The sequence below is a fragment of the Artibeus jamaicensis genome, unplaced genomic scaffold (assembly GCF_021234435.1).
Source record: "Artibeus jamaicensis isolate MK-2021 breed Jamaican fruit bat unplaced genomic scaffold, CSHL_Jam_final contig_444, whole genome shotgun sequence".
Lineage (NCBI taxonomy): Eukaryota > Metazoa > Chordata > Mammalia > Chiroptera > Phyllostomidae > Artibeus > Artibeus jamaicensis.
In genome coordinates this window covers 7,843,173-7,870,433 of record NW_026521831.1, presented here as the reverse complement: position 1 = coordinate 7,870,433, position 27,261 = coordinate 7,843,173, and the positions used below count along the sequence as shown (strand labels likewise).

The 27,261-nt window shown below is 47.8% G+C and overlaps 1 protein-coding gene across 3 annotated transcripts in view; it reads left to right on the top strand.

Moving 5' to 3' along the window:
- UNC79 (unc-79 homolog, NALCN channel complex subunit) overlaps positions 1 to 20,421 on the top strand; it is a 162,292-nt gene extending 141,871 nt beyond the window's left edge. For all 3 annotated transcript variants that reach the window (XM_053665979.1, XM_053665978.1, XM_053665980.1), the window contains 8 exons: positions 1,889 to 1,966; positions 5,348 to 5,437; positions 7,409 to 7,584; positions 8,522 to 8,708; positions 10,152 to 10,349; positions 12,121 to 12,198; positions 18,352 to 18,393; positions 19,930 to 20,421. In XM_053665979.1, the coding sequence (XP_053521954.1) occupies positions 1,889 to 1,966; positions 5,348 to 5,437; positions 7,409 to 7,584; positions 8,522 to 8,708; positions 10,152 to 10,349; positions 12,121 to 12,198; positions 18,352 to 18,393; positions 19,930 to 20,130 (1,050 nt within the window). In that variant the 3' untranslated portion in view covers positions 20,131 to 20,421. The remainder of the gene's footprint in view (positions 1 to 1,888; positions 1,967 to 5,347; positions 5,438 to 7,408; positions 7,585 to 8,521; positions 8,709 to 10,151; positions 10,350 to 12,120; positions 12,199 to 18,351; positions 18,394 to 19,929) is intronic.
- The last annotated feature ends 6,840 nt before the right edge of the window (positions 20,422 to 27,261 follow it).

The following is a 27,261-nucleotide window of genomic DNA, read 5'->3' as shown; positions in this document are numbered from 1 at the left end:
TGCACACACACTTCTGTGCAGTTCTGTCTTGCCCTTGGTCTCTCTCAGCTGTGTAGTCTCTTGCTTCCATTTTAAAGAAATTAATTAAAATGATGGTGTCCTGACAGAGGTGTTGGAACTTAGTTATAAGTAGTTTGTCTTAGATGGCAGACACAGATAGCTTTTGCAAATACATTTTATGGGGAAAACTATCTGCCAGGGTGTTGGGAGTTCATGCTTTTCACCATGTACCTCTATCAGATTTTTCTTTTTTTTACTTATAGATTTTGGCCAAAGTTATAGGCTTTCCTTTTTTTTTTTAAGTCCTGATTTATTTACCTTTCCTTGTATTAGAAATAAGCCCCAGTGAAAAGAGCAGACATAAGCATTCCTGAATACAATAATGGAAAATTTTTGGTATTCCTGGGATGTTACAAACTGGCACTTTCTCTGCCAGATTTGGAGTTATCAGCCAGATGGGTTCTTCAGCCTCTGTCACTGTATTTGAGGCCAGTGGAAACCATAGGCTGTGAACGCGGAGATGTGTGTCCACCCCTCCAAGTGGCTTTCAGAGACAGCTCTCCTTGCTGTGCTCTCCCTGCTGCTCAGTCACCTGTACTGAAACACCGTTCTTGGAGGAACACACGTGAAGACCAGCTCGTGGCCTTGAACAAGATGTCTAAGGGCTTCTTGACCTTGGAAGGCCTGTGGCTTATAGCTCTTCCTTGTTAGCCAAGACCCGACGCTAACACTTGGATGCTGACCCCTGATTAGTCAGCAGCACACTGGTTCCTGCTCCTCTTCAGGCCCCCTCGAGGTTTTCTCTACCACCCTAGCGCGTGCGGCTTCTCCTAGTCTGACAGGATCCGAGCCTGCGTCGCTGAACTCCCAACTTCTCTGTGCTCTTCCAGCATGAGATCAAAATGAATTAGAGGGGAGAGCTGTCCGAGCTCTGAACTCCGCAGGGTGTCAGCTTTGGGTCCCCAAGTGCCTGGGGCCACCAGGCAGGCCCAGGGGAGGGAAATCAACCAGGAGGTAATTGCTGGTAGCAAACTCTACAGACTTAACTTCTCCCCTGAAACCCTAGCTTAGGGTGTTGCATTAAGCGGGAAACATCTATAAGGATCTGTAAAGAAGGAGGTTGCATTGTAATCTGGCAGATCCACCCTCGTCATGATCTCGAGTCACAACCGACCGGTGGATTCAGTTCACAAACTCTGGCCGAGCCCCTCTGAGGGGTTAGGCCCGCAGCTAGTGCTGGGGTGAGCTGCACAGAGTCTGTGCTCGCGAAGAGCGCCTGGCAGGTGAAGAAATAGACTCGCGGGCCGTTGCACTTCAGTGTCATGACTGTGGCAGTGGAGTGTGTGAGGTCCTGGGGGCCCACAGAGCAGGAGCGCGGTCCTTGTCACACAGAGGATGGGCGTGAGTGAAGCGGGAGAAGGAAGGCCAGGCGCGGAGGGGCCTCGGGGGGGGAAGAAACAGCTAGAACGCTCACGGGGGGGGGGGTGATGGTTTTTCTTCTCTCCTTCTAAATGTACGATATATAATGATGTAAGTGTGGAAGGATCTGTGAAAACTCAGTAACTGTCGAGAAGCGCCGTGGGACACATGGGATAACTTCAGAATTCATCTGACAGCACTGACACCTCCTCTGGCCTGCCTGACCCGGCCCCTGCTCCCCGCACCGTTGCACTGTCGGGGTGAAGTGAGGGTCGGCACGCTCATCTCTGGACCGTGACCCCGGGTTTCTGCTGGGCATCCATTGTCGTGATGATCCGGTGCCACGAACCCAAGGCAGATCGTCACGGAAGTCCACACGAATGCATTTAAGCCAAGTCAATAACATTGTGAGCTACTTATTACTGTGCCCATGCTCTTAACAATACTTACCCTCTCCATTTCTTATTAGTTTATTTGTGCAGATGCTGGGACCAAACTAGCTGAGTCCACAATCCTGAGCAAGCAGATGATCGCTTCTGTACCTGGAGTAAGTCCTGACTGGATTCATTGTCCACGTTTTACTTGTTTCCTCTTTTCCTCATGTAGCAGAGAGGAGTTTCTGGCCTCTGTCCGGTTCATGTTGTTAGAACAAACACTGTAGAATTGAAAACATATTAGCATCTTTTTAATGAGAGTACTAGTGAAAATTTAAAATAATCCCCACCCTTGGAAACTTCTAATCCCAGGAAACAGGAGTAAAATTGAAGCAGCGAGTTAAGGACAGGGAAAAAAATGACCAGACGTAAAGAGCACATTTGTCATGGACCCGATTAACTTTGGGTTAATTGTGGGGAGGAGGGGGGTGTGGAGGTGAAAGGGGTGGGGGTGGGGGAGAAATGGTGATGGGAAAAAAAGAATAGATTTAATTAAAGTTCCATTTTTTTCCAGAATCATTTTTTTTATATTGGCTCCCTTTGCCCAATTTGATTAAATTGCTTCCAGAAAGAAATAAGCACTGTAATACCTTTTTTCCTTGATCACATTTCCTCTGAAAATGAGGAAGTTTCCATTGTTATCAGCTAGTGAACTATTTGGTGAAGTGTGAAGGTGATCACTGACAGGTTAGAAGAGGAGAAACTACAGTTATTGACAGCAAGTTCACCGCAACAAACTTGGGAACTGTAGAGATACTGTTAATTTAAGACAATTATTTAAATTTTCAGGAGAGAAAAATTAATAAAGAAAAAGGATCGCCTATAAACTCCTCTTCCTCAAAATGAGAACTCTGTCGTTTTGTTTTTCCATGTTTTGATCTATTCATTATCCCAATTTGCTTATTCCCATATTGTTAGAAATATATGTATTTTCCAGTTTCTTATCTTCACCTTTATTTTGAATTATGCCCCTGGGATTAATTCTTTAGATAAAATTCCTGAAAGAGTAGGAAAATCTTAATGGTACCATTGGTACATATTGGAAAACAATATAAAATATTGTTTTCCAAAAAGATTTTATTAATTTACATTTACTTTTTTTTAAATTTAAAGATTTTATTTATTTATATTTAGAGAGAGGGGAAGGGAGGGAGAAAGAGAGGGAGAGAAACATCGATGTGTGGTTGCCTCTCATGTGGCCCTCACTGGGGACCTGGCCCGCAACCCAGGCATGTGCCCTGACTGGGAATTGAACTGGAGACTCTTTGGTTTGCAGGCTGGCACTCAATCCCCTGAGCCACATCAGCCCGGGCAAATTTACATTTATAAGTATACCAGTTTTATCCACAACACTAAATAGTTTTTAAAACTACTCTTTATTTAATTTTTTGGCATGTTGAACTTTTATGAGAGAGGAAAAGTGATCATTAAACACAGAGAAAGTTTTATTGCTAACATACTAATGTATTTCCTTTCTCTTTTTCTGAGTATTTGTTTAAACCCACTTGAAACCATAATACAAGTGCCACTCAGGTTCTTGTGTTGTAAGCCTTCTCCCCAGAGCTCAGTGTCTGCAGAGCACCTGCACGTGAATGTGCCACAGAAGAGTGGGTATGAGTGGAGGGGCTAGAGTCGCAGTGGCAGGAATTCGGGCCGTGGCGATTTCTCTTTCTTTTTATTAATTTGTATTTTTCAAGTGTTCCATGTTGCACAGGTTACCTTTACCATCTAGGCCGTGTAACTTCAAAATCAGACCTAAGTTTTGAGGGAGACTTGGATGCGATTCACTTTAATTCGTGTTTTGGGATTAGAGTATGTTTTCAACATCTTTAGCATCAGCTTTCCTATTGAGATGAACACAGGCCTTCTAAACCAGGTGGAGCGTGACTCTTCGGGGGTTTTTCGGTGACACATCTGAGGTTAATGCTGATGGTTTGCAGAGTAGAAAAGGGGGACAGGGAAATTGCTCTCTGTTTTATAAGGGAAGATGGCTCGCTGAGGTTATCCTGACTGTGAAGGGTATTTTAAGGCTTTTCTCAGATAGAGCTGCTGCCTCTAGAGCAAATGTAACTGGGGAATAGTAAATTCTTTGCTCTCATTTTCTTTTTTTTGCAGTTTAAACTTACAGGACAAATATTAAAAAGTGCTGTTAGTAATTATTTTCTGTGACATTTGCCTACTTGAAATGGTACAAAATATTGCCTGTGAAAGACAGAAATCCCTTTTAAGAAATGCAAGAACAGAGCGTATGCTTCTGTTCGCACGGCATGTGAAAGGTCAGAGAAAATGGAATAAATTGGGGGGAAATCCTTTCTTGCATTAAAGGATTAATATTCCAAGAGCGGGAACACAATAACCTTTTATGATTCCCTCACTTGATTTAAATTAAAAGAAGAGAGGCTCAGGACTTACAAAATGCTTGGAAAACACTCTGACAGAACTGCCAGGGACCTTATTTTCCTGTTTGTCAGCCCGTCGGCAGCCTGACAAGCGTGACAATTCTGGAAGAGAGAGAAGGTGATGCAGTTCAGTGCGGTGCCCATGGACATGAATATGGGAAAGTGATTTCTGACTGGGGGAGCTGGTTAAGTATATAACGTCCCAGGTTTTCCTACAGGAAGCTAAGAAAGGCCTTCCCCTACTATGCAGAGGGCTTCAAAGACGGCCTGCTTTTGATCCACGTTACACCCAGCCCGGCGTGCGGGGCTCTTTGATGCAGTAGCCCAGCCATTCATTTTCCCTTTTGCTTATAACCCTACACAGTCTGCACCTCCCCGAGAGCGCAGGCTTGTGCCATTTAATCACCTGAAACACAAGGTTGCTGTCTTTTCCTTTAAAACTTCCCAGACATGCTGCCAGTGTCTGGGGAAGATGACCGTTTTGCTTATTTATTTGTCTCCAACAAGGAGACCGGTAGTACATCTGTCTCCTTAATAGTGTACCTACCGTGTATGACGTACGTTGTAAGTGACTTGACTTACAAAAAATTTCCGACTCTTCTTGCAGACACAATACTGGTTTACATACTTTTTTTAAATAGAGAAAGTCGAGATTCTGGTGGTGGAATTTGGTGTCACATATTTTATGTGTCTAAGACTCCACAGAGTGATAAAGTGTCCCTGTAGTTTAAATGTGACTCACGTCACAAAGGCTAATACTAATGGCTTTACACGGGTTAAACCTTCGTATACTGACCGATGGAAAAACAGCCGAACAAAAGCCAGTTAAATCACCCCGTGGAAAAAAGCGTGTCTCCCCTGTCTCCCATAGGCTGTTTCTTTGCCTTCCGCCACAAACCTTTGATCAATGTCTGTCCCAGCTCTGGGCAGACGAGCTCAGACTGTGTGCTGAGTTTAATGGGGTGAGTCAGAATCCCAGAAACAACTCATCAGCAAACAGCATGAAGCCAGAGCAAGACAGTCATGGCAGTCAGGGCGGAGATGAAGGTCGTGAGTGGCTCACAGTGCACACCCAGCCCTGTCCTTGTGTTTCAGTGCGGGACGGCGGCCATGGAGTGCATGCGGCAGTCCATCGGCGAGGTGCTGGACTTCATGGCTGACATGCACACACTGACCAAGCTGAAGGTGAGAGCGCGTACATGGGTCCATCCCTTGGGTTGGCAGAACAGAGATGTGTTTCGAGAATTCGGCAGACCAGATAGGAACTGACTGTTCCCTGGATGAGCCTGCATCTGGGGAGCTGTGCCTCCGCAAAGAGGGGAAGGACATTTATTTACACAGCACTGGCCACCTGTGTCACTTTACATTTGCCATTTATTCAGTCCTTCCCATGGCCCTATTGAGGTCTTATTCCCATTTTACAAACATGGAAACTGAGGCCTGTTCAAGGTCACGCTGCTGGTAAGTGGTGGAGTCAGGCTGGACCTAAGACCGGAGTGACTCCCACGGCAGCAGCATTCCGCAGAGCCTCACTCAACTGCCTAGAGGCTCCATGTCCTCGTCTGCAGAGCACGTCTGAGCACACCCACCTTTGCTGATGGTTACAAGGTTCGATGTGAAATAGTGCATGTGAAGAGACTTTTGTAAACTAACGCATTATGCAAACGTAAGCTCTTTATGGTGTTTGTCTGCATTGAAGCTCTCTTTGAGAAAATAATTAAAGACAAGCGAATAGAACACACTTTAATTTGCAAATGGGCAAAATCCCAGTGCATTTGTTGAGTTTGTGGATGGTTTTTTAGGGTGGAATGAATTGCTGATGCAAGTCAACTTCCCTGCCACGAGTCTACTAAAAGATTGATGGTCTGAGAGGTTTGAGGAAGGCCCTAGACAGAGGGCAGAAGAGAACCTCAACACAGCCCAGAGAGCAGCCAGATTGCCATCTGGCATGAAGTGGTTCCTTTCTGACAAACAGGGTATAGCTGTGCCAGAAGTCCCTCAGCTAACATCACGGCCCCTTCAGCACCCAGATCAGCACCAGACTCTGCTCAGAGGAGCGAGCATTTCTTGGGACAGCAGTAGGTTTGCACATCCCAGTGGAAAGTAGAATCAAAACTTAAAATGGTGATTTCTCACACTATCCAAACCCAGTCACTTCCAAGGAAACTCCCCTAGCGCTTGACCGTATACTAGTTACTGATCGCTGAATCTGGTTGCCTATACCTAAATGACTTTAATGTACCAAGAAGAGAGAATAATTATTACCTATACATTTTTAGCTTGTTTTATGTAGCCACTTTCAAACTGAAGACAAAAATAAAAAGACAAATCCCTGATGATCAAAAGGTTGGGGAGTACAGATGCCATCCACCCCTCTGATTTTACATAGTATTAGCAAACACGTGGGGAAAAGGCGACATGGCAGATGGCCCGTCTATGGCCATGAGACTAATTAACGTAGGTCTCGACTCCCAGTTCAGTCCTCTTTCCACTCGATAAGTCACACCAAGCAAAGAACTTTTAAAAAAACAATTCAACAAATTTGTGTTGAGTACCCATAATGTACCTGGCATTGTTCTAAGCATTTAGGATGCAACGACCAACAGAATGAATACAGTAGCTGCCCTCATGTAACTTACAGTCTGGCAGTGGAGGGCAAGTGTCATGAAAATTTTATACAGACTGAAGTAAAACTGTGACTTTCACAATTGCTGTGAAGAAGGGGTAGACAGAGGTAGGAGTGCTTCTAATAGGCTGATAGGACCTGGCCAGGGAGGAGGCTTCCTGGAGGAAGTGACACCTGAGCTGAAGTCCAAACGATGAATAGCAGTGAATGAGGTGAAGAAACACAGGTGTGGTAGTTGAGGCAGCATGAGCAGCATGAGCAAAGGCCAGCGATGGGAGGGAACCGCTGAGGTGGGACCGAGGGAGGGTGGGTACAGTGCAGAGCCCCGCTGCAGTTAGATCGTTCCAGGCCTCTGAGGTTATGCAGAGGAGTTTTGTTGTCTTCACCCTAAGGACAGTGGGAAGCTATTGAAGTTTCGTATGTTGGGAGGGGTGACAGTGGGTGCACAAATGACAACCTGGTTTTAATGAGCAGGCTGAAATACCTCCAGGTACTCTGCCAAAGTCACAAAACACCATTTGGTTTTGTAGAACCACATGAAGACATGCTCTCAGCCTCTGCATGAAGATACCTTTGGTGGACACCTCAAAGTTGGGCTGGCACAGATCGCAGCCATGGAAATCTCCCGGGGCAACCACAGAGACAACAAAGCTGTGATTCGCTATCTGCCTTGGCTCTATCATCCCCCTTCAGCGATGCAACAAGGGTAAGGCCCTTCACATTGGCCCAAACAAGGGCCAATGAGGCAGGAAGCTCCCTGTGCTTCCTGGGGCTCAGCCAGAGCGAATGACTGTGCTGAAGATTTATGGGAGTGGAATGTGATTGGTTGGGAAGATGGGAACCGAGACCCATCTCCATCCTTGCTCGCTGACCTGAGCACCTCAGGACATGCTGCCAGTAAAAGAAACTTGCCCTCACACATAAACCTCGGTCGACCTGAGGGATGATGAAAACTTGGAGCTTTGCCACTTTAACTCTCAATTTGAACTCACAAAATAAATCCAGAGGCATTTATTGAGCACGTACATAGCTTCTGTCTTCAATGAGCTTAGGTTGCAGCTGGAACGAATTCTATGGCAGAGATGAAATGGAGTGCGGGGAGGTGTGAGCCCCTGATCCTGCCTCTGTGGGAGGCTAAGGAGGCAGGTAGTTTATTTGGAACTCGGAGCAGGGGCGAGCCTGCCATTCTGCATGGTTCACTTCCTGGCTGGAGGACAGGTGTAGGGTGGGGCGTGTGGAGGGCAGGAGGAGGACAGTATTGGAGAGCAGGGAGACGGGTGGCTGTGTGTCATGTCTTCTCCTCCATTCCCTCCCCTCTGGCGGGGACATCAGACTTCCTAATGAGAGGGAAGGAAAGAGATTAGAAAGAGAAGGTCCTCAGGAAGGTAGCCAGGTCCGTGGGAGAAAGGCTTGTAATCCTGTGTCACTGAAGGCTGCTCTTTGCTCAGGAAGCTCAGATCCAGGATTAGAGTGAGGACCGCGCTGACCAGACACATCATTTGTGAGCACTGTGTCGCCTTGGTGTTTTATTGTATGCAGTGTCTACAAGTCCGCACTTCCCAGTCTGCCCATCCACAAGCATTCGTTGAGCACCCAGTGAAACAGAGCGTAAAATCATCTTTACCCTCCTTCCTGTTTGACAGACCTAAAGAATTCATTGAGTGTGTCTCCCACATCCGGCTGCTGTCCTGGCTGCTTCTGGGGTCCCTCACTCACAACGCGGTGTGTCCAAACTCCTCTTCTCCCTGCCTGCCCATACCTCTGGACGCAGGCTCCCACATCGCAGACCACCTTATTGTTATCCTGATTGGATTTCCAGAGCAATCAAAGGTAAGCGATTTTGGCAAGATCGAGACCATGTGCATCGAAATTGCTAATGGAAACCCTTATCAGCCAATTGCGCTTTTTTTTCTGAGAAGAAAATGCATCTTATCACTGGGCCTCCTGTGGATATTAGGAAAGCAACTTGGTGCTAATGCCTTATTTAAAGTTGTTTAAATTCTCCAACTCTCTTTTCTTTCCCCTAAATTGTTTTTTGCTTCACTTTTATGAAGATAAATTACAGAGGCAAGCAAGAGTTAGCTTCCTGGGCATTTCTGTCTCAAAATAATGAAGAGGAATAAGAGGCTAGAAATATAATAAAAATTCCGTGATCAGTTTTTAGAACCAGATGTGAAGTGGAGGAAAATTTATGCTCTATCTACCCATATACTTCATGCACTGCCTTTGCAACTCAAATCTCTAGCGGCGTGTGAAGATACAAAATGAAAATAAGAAGGCCAGCTGGGGACTCACGAAAGTACACATTAGAATCACCTGTGGAGAGGAACTTTGTAAATTGTAGAGACAAATGACCTGCTTCAGGGGATAAGTAAACCCAAGGCAGCCATGAATCGTGAGCCAGTACAAGCACACTGGACACATTGGTACTAAGTAGCTCTGAGGAGCCAAGGCCCCTTCGCAGAGCTTAGGCAAATTCTGGGAGGACACGGGGGATTGGGGCCAGGTCAAGCTGACTCTGATAAAATAGAGCATCCCCCTCAGTGATGTTTGCAGGAGAAATTAGGCCGTCAGTTTCTAGTGTGTTCAACCCAGACCTGTGTTGGATTCTTAACAACGGTGCTTCGTAATTTTGTGACTTTGAAAAAGTGAACCTCTCTGAGCTCTGGCTTTTGTTCTGTAAAGTAGATGAAGGGATGGTTTGAGAATTATGGAGGCGATCTGTGAAAAGCGTGCCTGGGACATTGTAGGAGCCCACTCGGTCAGTCTTCTCCACCAGCAGGAATACTGTCTTCGCTGCTGCTGCTGCTGCTACTACTCGTAGTATGATTATTAAGTGCCGGGCAGTGCGTTTGCATATGTATATATCGCCTCATTGACTCCTAACTATAACTCTTTGAGGAAGGCACTATTATCCCCATGTTGTAGGTGGGGAAACACCCTAAAATGGCAGAATGATATTCTTCCTAATCTAGTTAAGGACTGAGAACGTCAGTTCCATTAAAGGGCCAGGGCATGGGTACATTTATTCTACAAACTAAGGTGTCTCCTCTTTGAAAAGGTGCTTTGTTCTCCAAGCACATTCCCACTGACCGAGTGGAGGGCAGCTTGCTGTCAGGTGGTGAATCAGGAGGTGTGACCCGGAGCTAACTCCCTCAGCCTCTGGCCGCTGGAGTGGGCTGTGCTTCAGCTATGCTGAGCCGTGCGGGGAGGGCTCTGCGGAATGGCCCAGCCCCCCAGAAGGTAACGGCTCTTCCTTTTGTTCCCCCTCAGACCTCCGTGCTGCACATGTGTTCCCTCTTCCATGCGTTTATCTTTGCTCAGCTCTGGACCGTATACTGCGAACAAAGTGCCGTAGCCACCAGTGTCCAAAGTCAGAACGAGTTCAGCTTCACGGCGATCCTGACGGCGCTGGAGTTTTGGAGCAGGGTGACGCCCAGCATCCTCCAGCTCATGGCCCACAACAAAGTGGTGAGTTCACGAACGAACGCGTTTTCCCTCTCGGGTGGACTCTCCGGCTGCGTAGACCACTCCCCGCCCTCCCACTGTCTTTCTTCAAGATCGCAGATGGAATGTTATAGAAACGGATTGGTGAATGTTTGCATTATAAACCGGATGTTCTGCTCGCATAAGAATTTGATGAAAAACAAAGTAGACAAGTCAATCAAGCAAAAACAATTTTTGTTCTCTCTGCCTTGTGCTAAAGGAATATATATGAAACTTCTACCTTTAGGAGCTGTTTTGGGGGCTACAAATTCCCAGAGTTAGGAGGGAGATTCATATTAGTTTTGGAAAAAACCTAGCCAGTTAGGCCAACTTTCTGTGGGATTTTAAGAGCAGACCAAGCACATGCGTTCATCATACTTGGGGCTCAGAACCGGAGAAGAGCCTCACCTTCTCCAGTTACCCGAGGGCACCCAGCTTTCAAACCTGGTTTTCTTTTCATGGAGGTGGCTGCATTGCGAGTGAGGGGCTCCTCCAGACCTCATTGGGAAACACCTGGGATGTGGCTGGCACGAGCACGCTTTGTTGAACCTGCCCGGACCAGTTCGCCTGGGGCCAGGGTTGAAGGGTGTAGGGAAGAGATTTACAAGGGAGTCCTTTAGTTCAGTTCACTGCTTTGGGACAGGATTCTGAGCTGGGAAAGCAGCTGATTTCACGTCTGCAGGGGGCAAGGAAGGGATGGAAGAACATTGTGATCGTGACCCCAGTGTACTTGGAAACTCAACGCTGTACCACCCACAGAAGGCGTTCCAGAGAGTGGAAATGGGGTTCCGTATTTCCTCTAGTGAAGCACTTCTTTTGTTTAGAGAAGCAGGTGTTATAGGGCAATTCTGTACGGGGAGAGATGTTTTAGTTCAATTTAAAGGACATTTATATGAAAATTTGGGGGTGCACAAACAGCTCCGACTGCTGTGGAGATAATTACATTCACTGGATCATAGCGTCTGGGACTGAAGAAGAATGTGGAGCTGAAACTATTCTGTCATTTCACAGACGATGAAATGGAGACCTCACCTTCACTCTGACTTAAGCTAGAGATTCAAAGTTTCCTTCCACTGTCATCCATTTTTTGATGCCATTAATACTGCTCTTTCAAAGCTCTTTTGATATTCCAGTGTTACAGATGAATTTTGGATAAATGATGTTATAAGTGAATTTGAATTAATTTTATTCTGAAAATTTCCTCCAACCAAGTAAGCCAGGCTGGTAAGGTCCCCCTGGAGTGTTTAAAGTCCCGCCTTAGAATTTTCCACCAGGGGTAGCACTGCCTCCGCACCTTTGAACTGATGTGAGCATAGCTGCCTTTTTCACGGAGACCAGAGACTCAAAGACAGGAGTGCAGTAAATTAAACGACCACTCCAGATAATGGCATGGAGTCAGGATTGAGATGGAGAACAGGGCCGAAGCTTCAAGTTCTGTGGCTAGAAACGAAGGAATCGGGAGCCATGGATCCCGGGTTGTAAATCAGTGGAGGGCAGATTAGCGAGATCCATTCTGCAATTCCCTGGGCAGCCCCGAGGGAGGGGGGGAGGTGTGGCAATTGGAAAAGCTCTTTTGCTTTGAAACTTCAGCTTTCCACAGAACCCGCAGAGGTGAATAAACGGGAGCCCCTGCGGTCCGCTCTGGTCACTGTGCAGGCAGAACTCACCGGCCCGGGTACGGGATCTCCGTGGCTGCAGCTAGTCCACGAGGTTTCTGTTATTGGAAGTGGACTTGACTTCATGTTTCTTCTTTCAGATGGTAGAGATGGTGTGTCTCCATGTGATTAGCTTAATGGAGGCATTGCAAGAATGCAATTCAACAATTTTTGTCAAGGTAGGAAAATCTCATGATTTTTATAAACTGTTTCTTGCTGCTAAAACAAATGTGGATTTATTCAAAGGTATCTCCTGAAGAGGAAAATAAAAGTGATTTAATTTTAACACTCAGTGCTGGGGCTGGAGGCATCAGGCTCATATAATAACCTTCTACTAAATGGTTATGCTTTTATTTTTTTCTCTTGCTTCTCCGCTCTGACCAACTCTAACTGGGCCAAGTGTGTCGGACCATGATTGCTTGCAACACAAGCAGTCGGTCTGAGCGCGGCTCTGAAAATGACCCTATAGTCATATGAACTGGTTGGAGGTGCCTCTCCTCACCCATCACCAGGATACCCAGAAACCAAAGAAAATAATCTGTGACTGTTTGACTTGTTAGCTGGTACTTTTCTCTAAGATAAATCAATTTAGTTTCTAATGTTGCTGTTCTAAACCACTGGACAGTGTATGAAGGTAATCTAAGCATTCTTTTGTCTATCCAGGGGCACGACAAACTATTAGTATAAAAAAGTAAGAGTAAAGGAGAACTTGGTTTCTCACTTTATTTATTTTTTTTAAGATTTTAAAGGGAAGGAGAAAGAGAGGGACAGAAATATCAATGTGTGGTTGTCTTTCACACACCCCCTACTGGGGGACCTGGTGCGCAACCCAGGCATGTGCCCTGACTAGGAATCAAACCAGAGACCTTTTGCTTCACAGGCTGGCACACAGTCCACTGAGCCACACCAGCCAGGGCTCACTTCGTCTTTTTATTTCCCCTTTTTCCTTTCCTTCCTTGCATTACACCACTTAGTGTCACTGATTCTTTGTGTTTCCTCTTCTTGTAGGACTTCCTTCTTTACCTCTGACTTCCATACGCCATTACCCTGGCTGGACACCTTACATCCACCCCACCCACTCCCCGCCTTCCCAGAGTGCATCAGTTTGGAATCTTAAAACTTTCCGTTTTACCCCTTGGCTGACTCCCTTCTTTGTCCCTTATTCTCTCTTTTTCTTACTTCTTTTGGATGGAACTTTTAATGATTAAATTTGGATGTAATTTCCTCTTTTTCTTCTGTTTTCCTAAGTAGGGACTGAGATCGTTAATTGGAGAACCATTCATTGGAGAGCCTCTTTGCGTCAGTCATCAGTGTCTAGTGCCCTAAATTCCTAACACTGCGGGAGCTGCCTTCCTCCACATCCTGATGCGTTCTCATCCCCATTCAGTCCAAAATACTTCCTGCTTTCCCTTAGGGTTTCATTCTTGATTCATAGGTTATTTAAAAGTGTGTTTTTAGTTATCTTATTAGTTAGATGTCTTACTTGTTACTGTTATAATGGTTGATTTTGAGTTTACGATATGCATTTTTTACTCATCACAATCTACCTTCAAGTAAGATGCTGCATTTTGCTGTGTGTGATGTGCTCCCGTGTGTACTCGCACCCACATTTTTGACCCAGACTTTCAGGGAAAACAATCTTTTGTTTAAATTTTTTAATGTAGTTATTTATTTACTTATGTATTATTTAGATACTTGTTTTTCATATTATGAAGGAATTTTAGCATTTATCTTGAACATATTATGGATACAAGAAATTTTATGTAACAAATAATTATAAAACACAAGAACAGATGCGAGGTATTTCGGGTCCTACCCATGTATAATGTGCATCCTTATTTTCCCCTCAAAAATGTGGGCAAAAAAAAAAAGTGCACATTATACACAGCAAAATACGGTACTGCTTCGTGTGTAGTATAAGCACACTTTCTTTTCCCACCTTCTGGCTTTGTGATATTACTGCCATATGCTTTACTTTTACATGTTTTACATACCAAACCATACATTATTACGGAATTTAAACAGTCGTCTCCTAAAGAGATTAAAAATTTTTAAGACATTTATTTATACTTGTTATTGTTGCCATGTTTGCATGGCTGTTATCAGTGTCCTTCCCTCCTTAGACAGGGCTGAGCTTTGGGCTCCTCCTGCCCAGACGACCTCCTTCTCTAGTTCTTGTTGGGGTCTCCTCTCGATGAATTCCTCAGTCCTGTCTTTGTCTTCATTTTGAAAGACATTTTTGCTGGGTATTGAATTCTACATTTGCATTTTCCCCCTCATACCTTAAAGATGTTGTTTCTTCACTGTCTTCTTCCTTATATTGTTTCTGACTAAAAATATGTATTATTCTTTTTTCCCCCCCATGGCTGCTTTTAAGACTTTTCTCTTTACCATTGTTGTTAAGTCATTCGATGGTGAAACACCTTGGTGTAGTTCTATTTATGGTTCTTGTGCTTGTGTTCATGGAGCTTCTTAAATATGCGAATTTACAGTTTTCCTTTTACTTAATATCAGCCCTGTTTCTTTAACTACTTCTTCTATGCCTCTACTCAATGTATTTAGTATTTCCTTTACTTTCTTGACTGTATTGAGTATAGTTATAACTGTTTTACTGTCCTTGGGTACAAATTATTATGTGTCATTTGGGGGTCTTTGCTAATTACTTGACTTTTCTTACTATGGGTCACCTTTTTTTCCTGCTTCTTTGTATGTCCGGTAATTTTTTATTGAGTTCTTGACATTCTGAATTTGATTTTCTTGACATGGTTAAATTCCTTAGAAACAGTTTTATTCCTCGGAGACTTGTTTGAAGCTTTGTTAGGCCAGATCAACGCAGCATTTTGTCTAGAGTTAGTATTTCTTCGCTGCTGAGGGAATATCCCAACATTCTGTGACTCACAAGGTTTTCCACCCCAACTCCTGGAAACACAAACTATTGCCAGCCCCATGTGATCTGCAGGGATTTTTTCCCTCCAATAATTTGGGGTGTTTTTTTCCTTCAGCGTTGGGTACTGTGGCACTGGTCAGTACTCAGCTGAAGACATGAGGGAGACCTTTGATGGATCTCCAGGGTCCCCTCTCTGTGTGCAGCTAGCTCTCTGCTCTCCAGCACTCTGCTTCACGGACTCGTGCCACAGTGGCCTCCCGTGACACCTGGCTCCTGAACTCAGGAGGACGGCCGGCTCTGCCTGGGTTCCTCCTCCCCGTGCAGCTGCCTGAAAACCCTCCCTAGGCGGGGAGCTGGGCCACTTGTAGGGCTCCCCCTGTTTGTTGCCTCTCCTTCGGTCGGCCTTGCCCAGCAGTGCTGATGTTCAGCGTCTGAAAACCATTGTTTCACCTACTCCATCTGGAATGCATTTGTTTTGGGCAGAAGGGTAAATCTGCCCTTTGGTAGGCCATCTTTACTGAAAGGGAGCGTTCCACAGCTGATTTTTATTTTGAGGGCTAGAAAAAGCATGCAGTTCAATGAATACATCGAATCAAGCAGGGTGTCTTCCATTTATCCTGTAGCATAAATCAAGGTCAGAGAAAAGAGATTACTTTTGTTTTGATAAAAAAACAACCTCTTTTTTTAAACTGTCCTTTAGTTTTTCAGATATTGTTTCTGGAACAACAACAAAAAAGCCAACCAACTTCATTATAACATTACAGAGCCTAAAATAAACCACATCTGATTCTCGCCGACAGCTTTGTAGGTGCCACTATCAAAGGGGAACTGAAATGAATGTTATTCAGTCAGTCAAACTAGCATTCCTGAAATAGGGTGACTGCTGGATTATATAATGCTCCCAGTAGTAATGAGATTTAACCTGAAGCCTTTACTCATGTGATTTGTGAGTCGCAAACCTGAAGGTCCCTCATATGTATGTTTTGGTATCTTATGGTTGCCTGTTACATGAACAGGGAAATGATGAAACCCTTTCTAAACCAGCCTTACCGTTCCCCTCGGTTGCCTCCTACAGGACAGCAGTGGGAAGGGTGTCTGCCAGGGTCTGATCTCTGAGTGCTCCCGGGCCCCTACCCTTTCTGGTCCCTCAGGATTCTTGACAAGAGCTTAGTTCAGGTATTTTCCAGATATAAAGAAGCATATGGACCTGCTTTCATATCAGATAGGTCAAGAGTTAATTACAGTCTGCAGACATTCAGACCCACGGGGTTTGTTTCTTGCTGTGCAGACATCAGGGAGGAAGTGGTTAGACTTGTTTATATTTTTCCAATTCAGGATGTCAGGGAGCACAGCCTTATCTGGCACCAACCTTGGTGACCCTACAGTTTGTTGTGAGTGTTGGTGGCAGGGGGAGGTTGGGAGAGGGTGCCATTTTCTGGTATTTTGAATTTTAATCCGCTCGTGTCCTTTGGGACACAGCATACTCCATTTCTAAACACAATATTTATGTTAGAAACTAAATGTCAACTGGCTGCAACCTAAACACTGTGTTTAGGAGCAAACATTGCTGGAAGTCAAGTTAGCAAATCATACACATCGCAGAATGTTGAAAGCAGAACCACAGTTGACTTTAGCTTTGGGAACAAAAGCAGAGAGTAATGTGATTTGTCACTTTGCTAGTTTATTATTATTATTTTTTTGATGAATTAAATGAGACTGGCAGTCTATGGCTCTAACTAGTGAAGAGAAGGGTCATTTATACACTATTCCACGTCCCCAAATCTCTCTTCTTTTCCTTGTCCCAAAGAGCAAACCACCCTTGGACCCCACAGTCATCCCTGCAGACAGCATCCTTCTCCACCCCCAACGCCGTCCCTGTCTTGCTTGGAACTGCCCCCCATCTCCTGCCCTCCCACCCCCCAGGCTGCAGACTGACGCCACAGTTGTCTTCCTGGAGCGCTTCTGCTCACGAGTGGCCCCTTTCTTCAGAAGCGTGTTGAATTTGGAATAAAATCCGGTCTCTGCATCTGTGTGGATGACGAGAGTCCTCACCTCTGCTCTTCCCAACTGTTTATCTCGGGGCCCCTCCCGGGGACCACCTCTCCGTTGTCACTGAAGCCCCACTGCCTGCCCCTCTCAGGCGCTCCCGGCTCTGGCTTTGCTGCCCGGGGAGCTCTTGTCTGACTTGGCTAGTGCTGCTGTAACAGAGTATGACAAATTGGATGGCTTCAGTGACAGAAACTTGTTGTCTCACAGTCCCGGAGGCCACAAGTACAAGGTCACGGCATTGGCAGGGCTGTCCGTTCTGAGGTGGAGGGAGGACCCCCCCAGGACCCACCCAGAGCTCCTGGCTGTTCACTGGGCTCTTTGGCTTGTAGATACCTGCCTTCATCTGACATGGCATTCTCCTGACTGTGTGTCTGTCCTCGTGTCCCCCTTTGATAAGGACACCGGTTCTATTGGATCAGGGCCCGCCCTACTGTAAATGACTTCATCTTAACTAATTCCATCTGCAGCCACCCATTTCCAAATGAGGGCGCACCGCAGCTGTGTGGGTAGGGGTTACAGCATCTGTTTGAGGGGGCACAGTTCGAGCCGTGGGAAGTAGCATTGGGGGAATGATAGGATGCATATGAACATATTAAAGATCTGAGCAGTACTAAACTAAAGGAACTAGCATCCCCAGACTCAATGGACCCTAATCCCACCCCCACCTTTTAAATGCCAGCCGACTTCTAAATCCCAAGGGAGCCAAGCAGACAGGAGAGCCTGGGCTGAGGGCATCAGGTGGGGCCCCCTGCACCCTCCCAGGCGGGGGGTCCACACCGAGTGGGGGGCAAGGCTGAATCAGGGGCTGTAGAGGTCCCAGGCCCCCCTGCCTTCTGTGCTGTGAAAGTCTTCCTCTCCCCCGACCCCCCCACATCTCCCGCCACTGTGAGCACCTGAGCTGCTCAAACCCCGAGCCGACTCACTCTTGCCGGGTCTCACCTTCCACATCACAGCCAGGCTTGTCTTCTTCTGTCACTGAACCATTTCGGACACTTCCCAGTGACATTTTCCTAATGACTACAGACAGAGTTGCCACGCTACTCAGAGGCTCGGGTCTAAAGATCCTTGGAGGAAATTCTATTTCAAGAAAGCGAGGATTTAATTAAATAAATACACATTTAATTTCCTGTGCTTGGTAGCTTTTCAAGAGACAATCAGTCATGTACTCTAAAGTGTGTGTTTCAGGCACTCAGGGGGCACTTACTAACCTCCAAATGCCACCAGCTCAGCAGGGTCTGGCAACAGAAAGACGCTTTGCTGATCACGGGAAACTCTGCAGCGGGGGCCTGCATCCTTTTGTGACCTCCAAGGGATTCGGTGTGTCCCCTGAGTCACCGAAGCTTACCTGGGGGAAGGGCGAACCGTGGTAACGAGGCTTCTGTGTTTCTCCATACAGCTGATACCTATGTGGCTGCCAATGATTCAGTCGAATGTCAAGGTGAGTCGCCCCCGCAGACAAGGCTCAGTTCCCTCCAGAGAACATCACGACATTCATAGGGCTCGTGTGTGCTCGAGAAAGGTGGGGAAAGGCGGGTTCTGCCTGCTCTTGGTCTCAGGGCGCTGACAGTGCGGCAGACCCTGTGGGCCAGCAGCAGACTTGTCGCTGAGGATGAAGGGGGGGGTGGTGGGGGGCGTGGAATCCCAGAGTCCGCCGAGGCTCCGGTAGGGACCAGAACGCAGGCGGAACGGCCGCTCTGCCTTCGGAGGGCACGTCTGGCGGCCTGTCCTGGTCGCTGACATGGACGTTTTGTGATGGGAAGAATGCTGTTCGGAAAGGAGAGCCTTGAAGGAAGGGCATTTTCGTAGGAGGAAAGCGGGGCCAGAAGGAAGAGGAGCCAGCACAGCGCCCACAGCGGGAGGGGAAGACCCCGACTGCATGCGTTTCCCATGGCCAGGCTCTGCCTGGAGGGACGCGCTGTCATTGCAGGGACAAATGCGCCCCCTGACCAGGAAATGTAGTTACCGGGGCTGGACGCAAAGACGACAAAGCTGGCCACCTGCGCCACCCAGCACTGAGCCCTGTCATGGCCCTGGCAGCAGGGGGCAGGCAGTGGGGAAGGCGGGAGCCTTCTTGCTGGTTTTCTTCCCAGAGCTGGGGAGGGACACTAGCGCAAGGGAGAGGGGTGACACCAATGTGCCCAGACAGCAAGCTGTCGACGGCGGCTGCAGGCTCAGAGTCCTAGTCACAGTGTGGGTGCTGGTTTTGGCCACTGGTGGATAAAGCTCATCCCAGGGCTGGAAAGTGCTTTTGTTTCCACCTTGAGGCCTTGAGGGGTTGTCTGCACTGCCTCCCCTCCCCCCCCCATACCTAATGATGATCCGTGGCCACTGGACGTTGGATGGGCTGCTAAGAGCAGGCCAGTGGCCATGATGAAAAGCTCGGAAAAATATGGAAAACTTCCAACCTTGTTTCTTCATGTGTGTTAACATGAGGACAGAGAGATTGTAATCGTGACAAAAATGAAGTGAGCACTTAGTATGTGCCACCTTCTGCTCCAAACTCTCTATTAACTCATTTATCCTGATAAAAACCCCATCAAATGAGTGAGGTGCCATCCCCACTTTGCCCATGAGGAAATTCAAACACAGGCTGAAAAAGTTTGTTCCCAGAGTAGTCCTCGGAGGAGCCAGGATTTGAACCCTGGGAGGCTGGCAGCCTCGTGGGGTGAACAGCTCCTGGGGGCACGTCTACTGTCAGCATTAAGTCCTGGTTGCAGTGAATGAGTCAGGATAGGCATGGTGTGATTTGGATGGATCTGGGCCAGGCCGACTCTAGAACATGGTACGTGCCCACGCATGTGCCTTGGCCGTGCTGAGCACCGCCAAGTTCGAGAGCTGGCCTTCTTCAAGCCAGACAGCCCTTGAGCCACGTGGCAGTTCTGCCTGTGGAAGTCCAGGCCAGCACTCCCTGAGTTGACCGTGAACTTTGGGAAGGAGGAAACTAAAAAAGAAATGTCTCGCCCTTTCTTAACAGCACTTATCAGGCGGACTGCAGCTTCGCCTCCAGACCATTCAGAACAACGTCAACCACCACAGCCTAAGGACGCTGCCGGGCTCGGCCCAGAGCAGCGCCGGCCTGGCCGCCCTCCGCAAGTGGCTGCAGTGCACCCAGTTCAAAATGGCCCAGGTGGAGATCCAGTCCTCAGACGCAGCCTCTCAGTTCTATCCTCTCTGAGCGGACTCCTCGGCTCTCAGCGTCAACACTCTGGTTTAGCAATAATGGGTTTAAAAAACAAAACACTTTGATCCAAGCAGGTTGGGGAACATACTGGTACTGTACATCCTCTTTCTAGTTTAGTACGAGACGTGCGAAGGCCGGAGAGGGCCAACGACGAAGCTTTCTTGCTACACACATTTCTGATGACTCCTTGGGCTATCTGATTAAGTGTTTCCTTACATTATTTTTTAAAAACCAAATCATTTTTCTTTAACTAACTTCTATTTTTTTTAAGAAAAAAAAAATAGACTGGTGGGTACTCACAGAAAAGTTGTATAAGTCCCCCTGTTGCTATTTTTGATGATAGAGAATAAATAGGGTTTTTGAAACCTTTGTAGTGTTTTTTCTTAAAATCCACTCTTGGCAATGCAATAAAAAAAACAAAACAAAACAAAAAACGTCACCATAAGCCAGTGACACTTGACTGAAGCTTTTTGTCATTACCCTGGGAAAAGTGGCAGCTTGCAAGGACCACTACAAAGTGCACTTAGAAATTAGGTGGTTAATCTGTGCCAATGGTTTCCTTTGTTTTATAATATCATTTTCCAAAACCATCCAGTAGCTGTTATCATTTTTAAAACTAGTTTTTCCAACTCATTAGTTCTGGGCTGTACTTTCTTGTAAGCTTTCTGATAACCACTTTAGTTTTGTGAATAATAAATTTTATTCTTTTGTTAACACTTGTATACAATTCAATTTAAAACTGTAGACTGCATACTGGACCGGGCGACTCCCCACGCAGGTGCAGAGCGCCCGGGGCCACGGTTTCCTAAAATGGAATTTTAATAGTGCGAGGACCCCAGGACTCAGCAGCACTTACCCTTTGCGTTTGACTGTGCAAACCCCCCATGATACTTCCCTTCTCTGTCCCTGTAACGCACTGACTCAGACAAGACTTACTATACCTTTGAGCTGTATGCTGACCTGCTATTAAATGCGTTTTTTATGATCTTTGTGAGCCTGGGGTTTTTTGAAATCAGTTTGTAGAGCTAGAGTTTAGTTCCTGATAAGCATTTCTTCTCCGTTTTTACAACTTCTGACTTCCCTTAGGACGAAAGTGCCGTTTATTCAGAGGACAGGGCTTCCTTGCAGCCCGTTTGGTAAGAGAAGTGCACCTTTGTTTGGAGCCTGTTCTCCTGGAAGGACGTTTAGGGCACCAGACGATTCCTTTTTTTTTTTTTCATCTTGGTTAATCAGAGGCTTCTCTTGTCTTTGGGGAAGTCTGATACCTTCGTGTTTCTTGGGGGAGAACAAGTCCTTGAAGGTGTGGGTGTTTCACAAGTTCTGGAAAGACAAGGCAGATCTCCATTCTTATGAAAAATTGCAGGGGACCAGGGGATCTCTGTAATAAGAGTATAGAAATGCTTGTTCTTATTTACTAACAAACTCTTCTGAAAGGCCTTCCCACAGTCATAATTCTCTGTCCAGTTGGGCTTGGTTATGCTTCTATGAACATTTTCTCTTGTATTATAGAAACTTACACATATATTTATCTCATGTGTAAACTGTGACAGCTTCCAGGCTATGCCCCATCTCTGTATCCTGGGGTTTGGCGTGTAGTGTGTGTTTAGTTAATGTCTGTTGCATTGAATGGATTTGATTAAGCAATAGGTCTCTCGAGCTCTCCAGTGGACTCGCCAGGGCTGCCTTGTAACATTCTCCTTTTGTGCGGGGACCTTAGAGAGTGTTACAGAAACAGCCAGTGGAGGAGGCCCTGGCTGCTTTCCCAGTGAGGGGTCTGATGGACTTCCCGCTCTGGGCTCGACGGTGGGCCTGGTTCTTCGCTAGTCCTCGCCCGCCCCACTGCAGCAGCCAGCAGCCCCATCGTGGCCCCATCCTACCAGTAGACCAGGTCCAAAGTCATCCACAGCTCGTTCCCCCACCCCACCTTCTTCCCCTAGTTCTTTGGATGGACTTCTGCTTCAGTTTCCTTCTGTATTTGCACCCTTACCCCTGAGGGCTGGAGGTGAGCCCTTTACTTAGCCCCTGTGTCCAGGCCCCTGTCCAGTGCTTCCTGCTGTCCTGCTTCTGAAAACCGTGACCCTTTTTCCTGCTGACCTGACCCAAATGCTCTTTGCTCTGGGATGTTGCCACTTTGCTGGCTGACAAAGACCAGCTAGGTTCCCTGGCCTGTGCCGCCCGCCACGTCACCCCCAACTCCCTGTGTCTTCATCTTCTTTGTTATCTCGTTATGTCAGTCTCTCCAGCAAGTGGGGCTCAGGCACTTAGCAGAAAAAAGTCAGGAAAAGAGGGGACAGATAGACATTGAGTAGGATTGCCCCCAAGAAGTAGGAGAGACCATTCACCTAGGCCAGGGGTCAGTATGCTACAGCCCACAGGCAGCCAAGCCTACTGCCTGGTTCTGTAAAGTGATTCTGGAGCACAGCTGACCCGCCACCTCCATGTCACGTGTGGCTGCATCCGTGCTGCTGCGGCGAGGTTGAAGACCTGTGACGGAGGCTCTGTGGCCCCCAAAGCCTAAAATATTTACCATCTGGCCCTTTCCAGGGAAAGTCTACTGACCCCTGGCCTGGCTAATGGCCCCCGAGGAGCCCCGAGTCGAACCTTTGCGTGGATATATTTTTCCTACCGCCTCAGGGTGTTTTCAAATTTTATTATTACTGTTTCCTCATCTGTAAAATGGGGACAATGACACATTCTACCTCTTACGGTTGTTGAGATGATGAAATAAAAGGATGCGAGGAAAGAGCTTCGAGCACTGCCCGCCACATGCAGGCACTTGATAAAAGTTATCGCTGTCAGAGAGTGGAGAAATAAAGCCACTTGCCCAAGGTCACGCAGCTAGTCCGAGGCAGAGCTGGCACGTGATGGCAGGCTGGCTGACCCAGGGTGGTGCCCTTAGCCACTGCCCATCTGACACCTGCCACACCATGCCCATGCCCAGGGACCGCCCGACCGCAGTGAGGGCAGAGATTCGGCAAAGGGCACCCGATCAGATTGGCTGGTACTAATCACAGGCTTGGAGAAGGGCCAAGGAACAGTCTCAGTTTTCCTTCCCTCATGGAGTCCTATTGGTTTCGGCATGTGAATAGAATGTTCTGAGATGCCCAAGGGCACAATGAGCCACGATCTGCGAATGCATAGATTCAGCCATGATTCACAGTGGGCATGCTTCTTACTAGCAGGGTGACCTTGGACAAGCTATTAAACTCTCTGGACCTCTTTTTCCCTTACCTGTGAAATGGAGCTGCCTGCCCATCTCGGGGCCGGTGGAGAGCTCCAACGGGACTGTGATGGTGCTCGGGAGACTGTGCTGGAATCCACGGACCTCCGGGGGGAAGGATGCCACCGTCTCAAGAAGCCCGCACGAGGGGACAGCTCACAGCTGCAGGCTCATCTGGCTTTCCCTTTCAGCCATTCTCTCCGAAGCTCGTCCTGCAAGGTGCATGGCAGCCAGACTTGGGCCTGAGCCAAGGGCGTCCGGTCTCCACGGTTGTACCATCTCTTTGCAAGCCCGTTGTTCTGCCTGACGTCCCAGTGTTTTCAGCAAATCTCTTTCCAGAGAGTCTCATTTGGGGCTGAGAGGTTGCAGAACCTTACCTCCATTTCGAAGCTGAGATTGGATTGGATCCGAGAAGAAGGTTATCCACCAAGACTCTTTTGAGAGCCGGGACTGAAGGGTTTCTGATGTTAATTGGACAATGCAAATCATTTAATATAACTTCAGTGGAATTAATTTGCAAACATGTACATTGGGCAAGCTCAGTGTTTTGAGAGTAGTGGTCTCAAGAAGAATGAAGGGAGGGGTTGGCACTCGGTGGAATAGTACCAAACTGTGTTTTTGAACGTTGAACCCTTTGGGAGACAGCCGAGATGCTGTTGGTAAGAAGCTAGCTAGTACCTTCTACCGACAGCGGCAGTGAGCCCTTGTGAATGGTATTCAAGAGAAACCACAAGAGTCATCATTAATCAAGCATCTACGGGGTACTAGGCACTTTGTATACATTATGTTGACTCCTCTTAACTCTTCTCCACACAAGATAGGTGGTGTTATTATTCCCATTTTGCAGGCGAGAAAACTGAGGCCCAGAGGTTAAGTGACTTATCTAAGGTCATGGAGCTGTAAGGGTGAGCGTTAGGACCAGAAGCCTCTTTGGCTGAAATGTACCAGGAATGTGGGGAAGAAATTTGAGGGCTTTTTTTTGAGGCAGCCCCGATTCGTTGGCATCTCTATTTATTGATGTCCTCTCATAAAATTTCCATCGAGCCAGAGTCATTGCATCTGACAAAGGCATTTTCCGCTTGGCTTTGGGGATTCATTTATTTGAAAAATATCAGAGCTCACCAATTAAATCTCATTTGGTTTCCCACTTAATATAATAGTTATATGAGAAAGAATAAAATTTTATGAATTAAAGATTGTGATGAACTCTACTAGATTGAGAGCCTATTGGGAATTCCCTCAGCTGTATGGAGACTTGCCCTGATTAATTTTAACCATGGCTACCATATCTGAGGGTAGGCTGTGTGTCAGGCGTGTTAGATACACGGATCTCACCCAGTCACAACAGTGATGCGAGGTGGGCACTTCCGTCGTTAACCCCATACTACAGATGAGGAAACTGAGGCGCTGAGACACTGAGTATGCTCAGGAGTCACTCAGTAAGAGGCAGAGCCAAATCTGAATCCAGTTATGTCTGCCTTCAAAGCCCTGGTCATTTCTAGTACACAATTCTCTGCTACTCACCTGAGCAGAATGGTCACCTAGAATCGAGTAGACCCGAAGTCGGCAACCAGCAGCAGCCTGCTGGCTGAACTTGGCCCACAGCGTCTTCTACTTGGTGAGCTTGGAGTTTTAATTTCAGCTTTTGTTTTGAACACCTTCGATGGGGTGGGCGGGCTCCAGTTTTGTACAGTTCCCAGGGCTAACCTTTCTGCGGTGCCCAACAGCCTCTTGGCAGAAATCCTGTTGCCTTCGGGTCAGTTTGCAAGGCCTGGTGTGCCACCCGTTTGGACTGACCCTCTCATTTTATGGGCCCAAGAGAGGGTGGGATTTACCCAGTGTCAGTCAGCAAGACAGTGGCACAGGGAACTTGGGACCATGCTCTTTGCCCCCAGTGGCCCTTGTCTCCCTGGCACAACTACCCTACCCCCACCTGCAGGGCTCCGGGCTGAGGGCCTGCCCCTGCACGCCCACACCCACCAGCTTGACTGCATTTCAGGTCGGGGCTGGTCTCTCCAGCCCACCACCATCCTGGTTTCCTACAGCTCAGGGAAGCTGAGGCTGGGTGCGGGGAACTCCGGGTGAGCCCCTGGCACCAGTGCTTTCCTGCAGGTGCACAGGACATTGGCAAAAGTCACAGGTTTGGTTGAACAAAGAGCTGGCTTTTTAATCACGCAGTCCGACAAGCCTCCGCCTGCAGGCCAGTGGAGAGGTGAGCCTCCTGGGGCTGCCTGGCAGACGCCCTGATTTCTGCTCCTTCAAGTGGCCTCTTGGAAAAGAAAGGAACCAGCAAGTAATCAAGCCTGAAGGACAGAAACACTCCAGGTGAGGACAATCACCCTGGGCTGGGGCAGGGGTGGGGTGGGGTGGGGGCAGATGGGGGCCTAAGACAGGTTCTGCAGCCAGGTCGGTTCTGGACTTGCTACGGATCTGCTCTCTGACCACCGACAAGTCACTCCCTTAATCTTGCTAGGCCTCTGTGTCATCGACTACAAAACGAAGGTGGCGTTTTTTGTGAGGAGTGAAAGAAACGAAGCCTGCTAGGAACTCAGCACAGAGGGCGAATTGCAACATGCGCCAGGGCTCCCCTTGCAGGAGCACTCAGCGCTCCCAGGTGCTGGCTCCGTGCAGAGCACCTGACACGCAGCCGTTTCCTCCTCCGACTGGAGTGTTGTGGGCAGCGGGTGGGTGCCAAAGTGAAGTCACAGCTTGAGACGGGAATCTGGCTCACGTTCTTTCCAGACTGGCCTCCCCGCACTGCCGTGCTTGGGTGCCGACTCCAGGCTCCCCGACTTCCTCTCTGAATGAGTGTGGGGAGGCCCTCCTCCTCCGTACGTGTGTCCTGTGGTTGCTGGGACTTCACCTAGTGTGAACACACCCTTGTGTTTGTAACATTTTGAAAATAGTAAGTGGATATGTTCTTTATTCTTCAGGGAAACCCTGTTCCCCGCCTAGCTCCTCGGATGGCCTGGGGCAGGAGGAGGTTCAGATGGAGGGAGAGGCCTGATCAGACAGGAGGTGGGAGCTCAGAGCCCGTGTCGGCTGGGGGTTGTCGGCAAAGGCAAAAGGGGGGCACGTGCAGGGCAGGGCTGAGAGGCCAGCTAGGCCTGCACCTTTCCTCTTGGTGAGGACATTGCAGAAATGCCCAGGTGAGCCCCAGAGCACAGTGACACGCGGACATCCAGGGGAGGTGCCTGCAGCTGGGAGCCTGTGCCCGGCTGCCCTTCCCGGCCTGCGTGAGTGTGCAGACTCCAGAGTCCCCACTGCTGGTGCTGAGAGAACAAGAAGACGGGCAGAGCCCGTGGTCACAAGTAAGAGACCGCTGCAGCTAGAACATGTGCAACTGGACCTGGGCACCGGCTGGTCGCCCTCAGAGGCTAGAAGGCCCTGGCATGGCCTTCAGTCACCTGGCTGGGAAGTAGCCTCGCCCTGCCAGGACCCTGATGACACCATGAGGTCCGAGCCTTGCTTCTGCCCTGACCAGGCGCCCTGCTCAGGAGCACATCCGGGTGCCCGCTAGTGGGGACCCAGGAAGATGGCTCACAGACTGAGAATCTATCCAAAAGAGACTTGTTAAATCAGAAGAGACCTAAATGCCATCAATTTGCAAATTCAAGTTTTTCTACTCTCCCACCCCCCACACACCCGATGAGGTGGGGATTCTGAACAGTTACATGAAATAAAGTGCTTTATTCTCTTCCTTATGCTGCATGTAGTGTTGAATGTGTAACCCACAGTGAATGAATGAATCCTACAAATAGGTCTTGTGCCGGCCATGGGAGGAGAAAGTAAATGCACACACTGGTCACAAACAGGGAGGGGTGATGGGCTGGGGTGAGGGAGAAGCAGGGAGGACAGGAAGGCACCGGAGAGCCCGCCTCTGCCGAATAAGGGTGGATACTGTG